The sequence below is a fragment of the Saccoglossus kowalevskii genome, chromosome 20, assembly GCF_978046115.1.
Source record: "Saccoglossus kowalevskii chromosome 20, keSacKowa6.1, whole genome shotgun sequence".
Classification (NCBI taxonomy): domain Eukaryota; kingdom Metazoa; phylum Hemichordata; class Enteropneusta; family Harrimaniidae; genus Saccoglossus; species Saccoglossus kowalevskii.
The window spans coordinates 10,993,519-11,004,774 of NC_140660.1; the positions used below are offsets into that span (position 1 = coordinate 10,993,519).

At 36.7% G+C, this 11,256-nt stretch overlaps 1 protein-coding gene across 1 annotated transcript; it reads right to left on the reverse strand.

Moving 5' to 3' along the window:
• Positions 1–1,549: 1,549 nt before the first annotated feature.
• On the reverse strand, positions 1,550–9,035 carry LOC146729995 (cartilage intermediate layer protein 1-like). The gene is made up of 7 exons (XM_085494369.1): positions 8,873–9,035; positions 6,604–6,966; positions 5,609–5,725; positions 5,146–5,466; positions 4,933–5,041; positions 4,257–4,414; positions 1,550–3,822 (listed from the first exon to the last, which is right to left on the reverse strand). The coding sequence occupies exons 1-7, from the start codon at positions 9,033–9,035 to the stop codon at positions 1,550–1,552; spliced, it is 3,504 nt and encodes a 1,167-aa protein (XP_085350495.1).
• Positions 9,036–11,256: the final 2,221 nt, after the last annotated feature.

The following is an 11,256-nucleotide window of genomic DNA, read 5'->3' on the forward strand; positions in this document are numbered from 1 at the left end:
ATAATAGCGCTCAATATGAGGTCAAAACTATCGCTGAGAAAGCAGCTTTGCCTGATGCGAGTTTTATTTTCCAAAAACCACACAGTAACTATAATAACTCACCAATAAATGAAACCGCTGCTCTATTATCTCAGTTTGGCTTTCAGTATAGTTGTGAGCCCAAAACAACCTACGAGTATCGGTAGTTAGGTTGTCTGGCATCAATGCAGATTCAAACTATAGAGAAAATGGTATCTATGTAGTTATGTACATGCATGGTTGAGGGGGCTGTTCATTTGTCAGTCTCATACTGAAGTTATATGTGACAATCAACCCTTGGTGGCGCTATCTGATTTGCTCAGGTCACTTTCACTTATAGTCAGTGGATGGCGTTATATACGTTTGTGGTGTGGCGATCATTAACAAACATTTTTGAATGACGCACTCTTGGTAAACAATTATGAATTTCTGTCACTGGTTCGGGCCTTAAGGAGAAAATATTCCCTTGTGGGTTTTCCCTCTAATCAAGCATAAGAGTGACCAACATCTCACGTTTCACAATAAGTTTAATTATAATTACACATTCGGAAGTCGCACCTAATGCCATTCAGTGCTCCAATTCCCAGTTTCGTGATTGCTACATTTCTGAACGCGTTACTGTCCACGGGTTCGTTCGTTCGTTCGTTCGAAGGTATAATGACATTTAGTGATATATTGATTGTTAACATGGTGATCAGAATAAAAACTTGTCCTTGTACGTTTTTGCACAGCACTCACGCTGTATGGGGAAAAATTATTCCACTGCGTTCCGCTCATTATTGAATATATGGTCCTTGCGCGTCGTCGTCAATAACAATAAAGACAGTTTTGTTTAAACTTCAGGCATCATTTATGCACAATAAAATTTGAATCATTCATCAACATTGAAAACATACTGTTTGAACATGTCATTTTCTCACAGCCAATGGTGTAAATGTTTCACCCAAATTATTCGTTGCAAAATAATTATTGTTCGGCAACACACATACAACTGTTAATATAGTACTTCAAAACGAACGAGGCTCATATCAATCAACATATCAATCGAACTTGAAACCCGCAAATCAACAAGTATTACGATGGATTTATTACTTGCTATAAACAAAATACAACAATTCGCATTAAACAACGCGTCTAATATACCAAACGATGAAAAAACAATCAAATTTTAAAAAGAATATGTTTGTTACTGTTTTTGAAAGCGTTGTGGAAAAATGTGACACCATTGAAATATTATACAAAACATGTAACTTAAAGTTATATAATCATATAGGCTTAAATCAAATATATTTCACATTATTACTGATATATAAGTGTACTATAGTATATGACGAAATTATAATTTCGATGTCATGTATGAATGTACATGCACGCTGTAAAAAATATGAAATATACACATGTAAAATACATTTACAAAAAGCTGAAAGTAGGTTATTAATTCAAATTGTGGTACCTGTGATACCATACCTGTCTAATGTAGATGGTCTCTAAACATATAGACATTATTATTGGAATACTATTTATAAACATTCTATGTGGGACATTCATAATGTAAAGCCCAATTCTTCTCTGGGTTGTCACCAGAATCTGATATATAATCGTTCCCTTCATTACATTTTTTGAACGCTTCATCATAGCCTGTATTTCTCTCACCGCGTGCTTCGTAAATGCCTCGAAATGCCCCGAAATCCTCAAATGAGACAAGCGGGATGCTAAAGTGAATGACAGACGCCCCTTTATATGTTACATCGACGAAGTTTTCCAACTCTGGATTAACGCCTGCAGTTTTCAGGAAACAGCTGTTCGAGGTTTCATCGGGTATGACTTTAACTGTCGTTAAATCTTGTGCAATCATCCCATCAGTGGCGCTAGGATTGCCACTTACTCGAACATAATCACTACATTTGAATTCAATGCAAACAGCGGATTTTGCACTAAATGCATTTATCTGGTTTTCTGGTGTTGATGCCACTCTGAATCCATATTCATCGCAACCAACATCATCATTTTCTGGGTTTTTCGCACTAACGATTCTGAATCTGCTGACGTTCGGTCCATCAACCAAGATCTTAATGAAACATACTCTTTTACGCTGACCTTCAAATGGATACCAAGAACATGAAACCCTGGACTGCAAATAACTGGCTTCATTGAAAGTATATGTCTGAGTGTTGAACACGAAGAGATTATTTGTATTCTGCTTTTGATTTTTCTTGAATATTAAATGATTATCAGTGTAGTCAGCGGCATTACATCGGTTTTCTGCATCGCACATACCGGACCAGGTTTGTTGGGCTGATGAGTATATTGGGCCATCAGCATTTGGATTCTTCCTTCCAGACATTGTAATGAATCCTGTGTCGTCCCAAATATCTGGAGAAGAATAAGAGTCTACTATTTCGATCGGCCACACGTTTGGATGGGCAATTACTGAAGCATTGAGTGGGCTCACTGGAGTGCAGACTTTGTCATCGTATTTAGCACGCACATTCAGGTAAAATTTCGAGCCATTTGAATTGCAGAATACTCGTAGACATGTTCGACCAACTTGTGTTACTTTTTTGTCAAAAAAATTGAACTTTCCCCCGGAATACCTGAGTCCTCTGTTTGTTCTTGCATACCTTATATCCAGATCATTGGTTATTGCAGTTACTTCGACATTGTCCATGGGAATTGTGAGCTGTTCATCATCGTACACCCTCACTTTAAGAAAACACACTTGATCCAGCCTTTCTATGCTGTCAATGTTGCACCAAATGTTGTTTATGCTTATACCTGTGACTTCAATATCTCCCACAATGAACACTTCTTCAATATCACGTTTCCGTCTTTTACTACTCTCCAAACGTAACCCACCTATATCTTCCCATTCCCCATTCTCTGCATTCAGGATCCACAGCCTCGGTAACATATTCTCATCTATTTCTGTTATGTTCAGATTTGCTTTTTCTGCGTCAACGTATATTTTGATGCTACCGTCGACATCAAGGGGGTCGCCACTGTCATCTTCGAAAATCATCGACACCATACCAAATGTATTCAAATTTCGAACATTGCCTTCGACATCACGTGTACTTAGATCGCTTTGGATTGTGTCAACAATCTGTGAATCCCTCGGGTCGATAAAGTTGACACTAGCTGTAACATTGCCTGTGTATAAGGTACCATTTCCAGTGCGAATTGACATTGGCGGAATCTCTAGTTCTATCGAAGGCTTTGTGGCATTTCCCACATCAAGTATGGTAGTTTCCGATGCATTGAATGTCACAGTTGGTGCTCTACGTTGGAGAAATACAACGGTATAGTATTTTATAGTGTCCGTTATGGTAATCACCTTCGTTGCATCAGCAAACACTTTGCTGCCATCACGAAATGTTACCGACAGTCGTTGCCTACCCTCTGGGACGCTAAAAATGAACTCGCCATTAAAGGTCGTTTTCCGGACAAAATCATTTCCTATGAAAATGTCACCATAAGCTAATGGTTCTTTCGTATCGGCGGACAATGCTTGACCTGACACAACCTTTGTAGGATTGCTACACAATTCACATTTGCATCCAGTGACAACAATTATAGAAATTGTAAAATCTCTGCATGTGAGTTGTCTTTGTTCCATGTTAGATTCAATGCAACAATACTTTTCTGTATCTGTACATTTGTCTGCACCGTTTCCTGGATCGCCAGAGCATTCGGATCGACTACACATTCCTGTATCATACCGGCTGGTTCCATTAGATTCTGCGCATCCATCTGGAAGCTGAATATAATTGGGCCTTAGGCTGTTGCTACATGTGTCTGTCGTATCTAAAGTGAATTAAACACATATATTATTTATATGTGAGATAACCGTTGTAAATACAGGAAACGTTCAAACGTATAAGCCAATTATTTAGTACATAAGTCATGAGACCGAATCATCTATGTCACGCCTTACGTTGTCCTGAATGCAATTGCTGTAGAAGGAAAAAAGTAGTCAATATTATCGAGGAATGTATGTGTGCTTATGTTTTTGTTGCATTTGTTTATTAACTTGTTTATTACAATATTATATTTATCAAATGATATTATGAACTAAAGGTTTTCTACATTAAAGTACATTGTTTAATTCATTTTGATTGAATATGTCCCAACACAAAACATATTGATTGTATATGATGATTGTTTTTAGCTTCACAGAGAAAATTTTTGACAACCGAGTAAAATGTTACGATGGCGTCAGAATATATACCATATCTTACCATATATTTGAAGTACAGCCGGGATGGAGAATGCTGCTCCTGCATCACTGTTCACTCTACATGTATATGTACCAGCATCAGACATGTTCAGATCATTCAGTATCAATGACTTATTGGAGCTGTACGACCAATCTTCCAGGATATCATAATCTTTAAACCTGCAGTTGAAATATAATGCGGATTCTTTAAAAGAGAGAGAGGACGTATTTTATATTGTGTTACAATTTTTCACTTCGTTCAACAACAAATGAACGCAAATATACTAGGTATGTGCGTGTGAGCGAGCCTGTGTGAACGTATTTATGTAAGACTGAGCAAGAATATTCATACACGTGTGTCATGTATGTTTGAATTAGGAGGATGAGCATGTGTTCTGAAGATCACCGCAGCCAGTTGGATACAAAAAAATATGAAACAAGTATAGTTCGCCTGCAGCATACAGTGTACGATTCTATGGGTGATTGTTTCTTGAAATGAAGTAATCAGTGCATTAGTGAAGTAACAGTGTGGCGTATCGGATCTAATTTTTTCTAGTCACATTTATTACACCTTTTCCTTATTTCTTACTTCATGTGCCTGATTGTGCAATAACAATATTGGTAGGACAATTAATGTTTTCACTACAGAAACATTCTCTCAAAGCTATATAATTAAAATATTTCACAAATAGACATACCATTCGTAGTAACTTGGATTAGGGGTGCCATAACCATTACAGCATAACATAACACTTTGTCCGACTGATCTTACTTTGCTCTCGGGATTGACTGTGATTATAGGCGGAACTAATTGCACATGGAGAAGTAAATATGTTAACAGTCAGAAGGAATTTTCGATTTTCATTAAAAAGTACAAAATTTGATTATTAGATGAAAATGTATGAACTCACCAATTTTTTGCAATACAATCTTAATATTTGAATAATTGGCGATGTTGTTCGACACTGCTGGGAGTTTGAAGGTTTTCGTACCAAATTTTGACTTTTGAATTATCAGACCTGAACCACGAATGCAAAGACCACGAATGTTAAAACTACCATCGACGAGCGACCTCGCGATTGGCACCAATGGGTATTCCTCTCTAAATATAGATGCATTATATAGCGGCCTGGCAGCAACATCAACTACGTAACCATCCAGTACATCATTATCACAAACGCAATATAAGCAATTAGAGTCCATTTCACCATATTCACAGGATTTTGAGCAATCTGGAAACACAAGAATCATACATTTGTTCGAAAAAATTATGCGTATTTGATTTCGACGAAATGTAAGCTTTAGTAATTTTGACGAAGTTATTCTCACCTGGGCAATTCCATGATGCGCATGTGCGTGATTGGACAGAACTACCTGTGCATGTAATATCAATTTCTGTAGTAAAACAATCTCGGGATCTTAACTGGTTACCACCGCCGCATGTCACACCGCATATGCCCCATTCACCCCAGGTGAGCCAGGACGTTTCCGCTGAAAAAAATGTCATAATTGTATTTACTACATAATTTATAACAAAAGATGTTAGACTAAAGACACTTTTTGTACCCACGTATATGGTCGTTGTGGGCTGTGAAACTCTTTTACAAGTAGGAATTATATTTTGAATTTAATTTCACTCTAAATACGTGATACCGATTGTCCCTGGTCAGTAAGTCGGGGTTGCAAACACAGTTCTAACATAAAGCATCTCCATGAACTGAATTGAGTCAATCGATACATTACAATTGTCTGAGCGTTTTTATGGAAAATTATTACTTAATCACTAGCCAGTATTAATCATTCTTTGTTGGCGCAATTTGTTGTGCAAACATGAGCATAATCAAGCACAGACTAAACAGTTTAAAGTGAAAAAATACAATAAAATGAGAAAATTTTCTTTTTTGTGTTTTTTAGAATTGTTTTTTTTTTTTTTTTTTGTGGCACTGTTTTGTGAACCATTAGAAACTTATGAAAGTATTTGAAAATAATCTTGAATTCAAGGAGTCTGTACTATAGCCACACAAAAAATACTTTAGCCAAACATTTCTATGGCAATGTAGCTCGTTTGTCTTTGCCGCGAGGCATTTCTTGACTACGGAATTAATGAAAGTGAATAACTTGAAAAGAATCCCGAACTACAAGCGTGCTGATTTGTGCATTATGTAAGACAAACGCGTACTATGGCTCCGTCTCGTAGACAATTATTTGCAGTAGTAATTTGCATGTCAATCAGTCAACTTTTCCTGACTGTTCAAATCATACTTCTAATATGTTGATTTAATTAGCATTAACGTCTCCCTTACATGATTCAAATTGTACTGACACTTAAAATGATGAGCAATTCTGTATTCACGGAGCTTGCACATTACCTTGGAGATACGGCGGAGGCGCCATTGTAGATATGTGTATGTTTCGTGTGGTTGATGGAACAGTTGTTATGGTCGTTGTTGTTTGTTTTGATGTGCCCGATGATGTAGTCAAACCCGGAAAACCAGTAGTAGGGGCATATTTGGGTGATGTGAGCATGACGACAGTGCCAGTTGTAGTTGATATATCAACTGTGCTTGCAGACTCAGTTGTGTCAACGTCTGTGGTAGGTGAGTTCAAATTAGAGCTGTGATCTGGAGTAACGACAGTCGGTGTCGTACGTCGCCCATCAATTGTTGGGTTTGTTTCAATTTGTGCAGATGTTGTAACCACTTGAGTTGTGTCTGCTGGTCCATCCTGTAAATCTACGAAAAAAGAGAACTAAAATTGAAATTAACGAAACTAATGAAGTTCAAATTCAGTTCATATTCTCTATTATCGAATATATAATGTTTTCGAATGTACTTAGATATCTAGACAATTAGTCAATATCTACCAAGGTCCCACACGTATAACACTAGATGAAATATATAGTAAATGTAGGTATGTGCGCTCAAACAAACTGAATAACGACGAGTGTTTGCAGGTGTGTATTGCTGGTTTTGTTTGGTTTAGATGGATTAATAAAATGATGAGAATAGTTTGTGTCCGATTAAGATTACATTTTATATAACTGTTACTTAAGCAGAATTTCATTAATTTTTCATAGGTACGTCTCTGATACAAGTGTTTTGGTTCAATTAGTGCACGTAGGAGCTCAGCACTAAACACAGCCTGGGTTTTTTGATCGTGTTATAATCTAAATTCCGCGTAGAAGTGTTGTAAGTAGAATATGTCATGAGAATATGTTAAAGTGCATGGCTCATCGCTGCGCATTAAATCATACGCTGTTGCGCGAAAAATCTTTCTTGTGAAGCAGGTTAGTCATATTTCTGAATAATGTGTAGAATATTTAAATAAATAATAAATAAGAAGGCGGATAATATTCCAGTTATGCCTCTACAAGCAACGAATGAGGAGGTCGTTTAAATTGTATGCACAGATAAGTGTGCAGTCTGTCAACGATATTATTTCCGGGATCACGTGATGTCATTTTTTATAAACTCGTAAGCTATTCATACTTATATATGTAAAAGTCCAACGTGTTTATAGTATATCAACCCGTTTTCAACGATTCCAAATCCTATCCGTGGTCTTGGGTTTCATCGGTATGTTTCTACTATCTCGAAACTACTTCACAGAAGACTTTAATTAAACTCCTACCATGAACGATTGATTCACGTAAAATGTACGGTGACGCATTATAATCTTTACTGGTGTTCAAATTGGGTAGACTGTAAAATGATTTCCAGTGTATGGATAGACAAAAATTGACTCCGTCTATACCGTTCGTTATTTCATAAGCGGCGGATTAACCACGAAATGCACACAGCCCGATTACGTCCGAAATAACCACGAGTAGTACCACGACATTTTGAACAGAATATTTGCTAATGTGACGGTGGTTTATTATTAAAGTTTTTACCCGTGTGTGTACTCTGTTTCAATACATTCACCCATTGCATTGCCTTAAATTCTAAATTGGTCATGTGAGCAGCTATCTTGTTCTACTACTGTAATATATAGATGTATAGTAGTGACCTGCGAAAAGTGTTCGTTGTCTATATGCAATTAAACAGTCCTGTTATTTTTTATAAATATATTTAGACACTCGTCGTTGATGCATACTAGTATACAGATTAGGGAATCGCTATGCACGTCAATTTCCATATGCATTATCATGTAGATATGTAAGCGACCAAGAATTTCTGGATTTAAAAAGCTTGGAAAAATGGAAACCTTAATAATTGTCTGTGATCGTCTAAAACAATTAAAGACAATGGTTGCAATGATCTATGAATAATTATTACAATAAAATAATTATGAAAATTTAGGTGAGCTGTATAACTCGTATAATTACACGTGAATAGCAAACTCATTAAAATATAACACTTTATCAAGTTACTATTTTATTTACTGTAGTTCCTAAAATCACCCCTTGATCAATCAGCATGGCGTTTCAGAATATGAGAGATGACAGTCGTACTTATTTACTGAATTTGCTTATAAATAATGTCGTAAATACAAGAACTAAAGAAAACAACAAAATAAAATATCGTATTTAACCACTTCACTCTGGTTTATACCTCATTTTAACATTCAATATTCCAACAAGACGCCAGGAGTATATTGACAATCGTTGATGGCATTCATATGTAATTTAAACCTCACCTGTGTTCTCAAAATCAGTCCGTTGCTCGATGAGTTTACGATATGCGACTAATCCGACTCCCAAAAAAGCAGCAAGAAGTACAAAACAAGCTATCCCCATGAAATAGTGTCTCCCTTTCGGGGACGTATTTCTCCTATCTACCATGCCATCCGTCGCCTCCATGGATATTTAGTAGTTACCTGCGGTGCGGGTCTTGGCACCAAATACTGTTTTCGCTCCTACACAAGCTATTTATATGTGCGCATGAAAAACGCCCAGTAAAAAGTGACAATCCAATTGTATGTATGTTTACTTTCAGTCGAGTATGTAATAACAGAAATGTTCAAGTCAGCCCAATTTGTGCCAAGTCATGAAAATACGCATAGGCTATTTGTGTATGTGTCAGTATATTTGTCACATAATGGATGATCTTATTTATCAAAATAGCATGGTATTTTACAGGTAAACTCTATTCGACGCTCAAACATAGTGAGCTGTGGTCTGTTATATGAAAACAACACTACCACGAGGAATTTAAATTATAAACGATATAAATCCTATTTTAAGCCTCCAAACTTTATTTTCTGTTTAGTGCTAAGCTCGCTGATAAGTACAACAGCAAATATTATGTCAGGTCATTGACCAATGCATATGCAGTTCTTCCAATATCGAGATTTAGTATCTGTTGATACGAATTTTATTTCGATTAACATGCTGGACTGTGGGAGAGTTACACAATTTACTGTTGTTTCAGTTCGGCGGATTATTTGAAGCGACATAACATTTTAATACCGACACATAAATGATAAAATAAACAATCAGAACAGCATTGAAGTATGACTAAAGGCAAGTGAACTGCAGTTACAACCCCTTTTTTTAAAAAACAGTGCTTAACACCTTTTCTCACAGGCAGTATTGTCCAACATCAAGTCCTAACTCCGCTCTCTCGACTGAAGATCTGAGTTGAAAAGTAATCATTTGTTTTTGCAATGTACGCAATACGAGGAACGAGGGAGGTTGTCCAAAGAGGGAACAGTCAACACGCCTTTACGAGGGAAACGTGATCACTCAAGGGGTTATTTACGTTGTTACTTATTAGGTTGAAGTACTCTGAATAAATATACCTATGCATTATTCAATTTTCCAATACTTAACCCAGTCAACACCTTAGCCACTCTATTTACATTGGCTGCCTATTCTGTTGATTTAGCTCTTGACTAACAAGAAATAATGTTTAGTTTTTCCGGGATCATGTGAGGTTAAGATTGTAAAAAAATACCAAACCTGTTAAACTGTTAAAGTAGCACTTTGATGAATGTTAATCTGCTGTCAACTAAACGAAAATCACAACTGCTCAACACATATGAACTCCCTAGTTTGGGTTGTAATTGGAAAAATGGTTATGAGTTCCGATACTATTTCAGTTAATTTCTCTTTAACAATATATATTGTGAAAAACACTCTTTAAAGTTTATCATATCGAAAACGTATGTGATTTAGTGTATGGCAAAAATCGTCTCGCATTGTATAAGATACAATGTTTAAACAGGTCTGACGTAATGTCTATATGGTAAATATGATGTCAAGTAATGAACTGGACCAGGGCTACAGGCCCAAGTGAAGTACGATATCTGAACGATGAACGTCACAAGTGCATTATCTGATAATACCTCAACCCACCTGGATATTGTACTGGCCAACAACGTTCAAATGATTCTCTTGGTTGAAATGTATTCTCGTATTTCATGCTGTGTTTCTATTGCTCTCGTAACATTATATTTAAAATATCCGAGGTGAAATTATGAATAGTTATGACTACATTTTTAACGTGACAGGCTTCGAAAGCCCGCCACTGACATCTCCTAAAATATCTAAAGACATAATTTCTGGCTTTGAGGTTGGAGTTGCGTGTTTGAGCCCCGTAGGGGCGTTGCGTTTCCGGGATCATGTAAGGTCATTATTCATAAACGAATTTCCAACCCGATTCCCTCACATCAAAAGAACTATTGCCGTTGACAGGGAGCTCATTGGTAAATATAGCGAATACATCGAATAAGTTACGCACGTGCTGGCAAGTTAGCTGAAGGCACAGCAGCATTTTAAAAACCAGTGATTCACATCTTCTATTTCAGGCTGCGTTGTCCAACATCAATTCAAACGGCGCTTTCCCGACTGAATATCTGTTTTGAAAAGCGATGTACGCAAGACGAGGAAGTGTTATGTTTTTAAAAGCAAAGGAAACTTTAACGATCAACCCCAAGACGTTATAATTTAGTTAATCTCAATGGTAAAAATCCGAGGGTTAGAAGGCGAACAGACAATGTTTAAATAATGCCCCCTGGGCAGGTCTGTAAATTATCTATATAATGAAAGCAACTACACCGACTACACGAAAGAATATTAT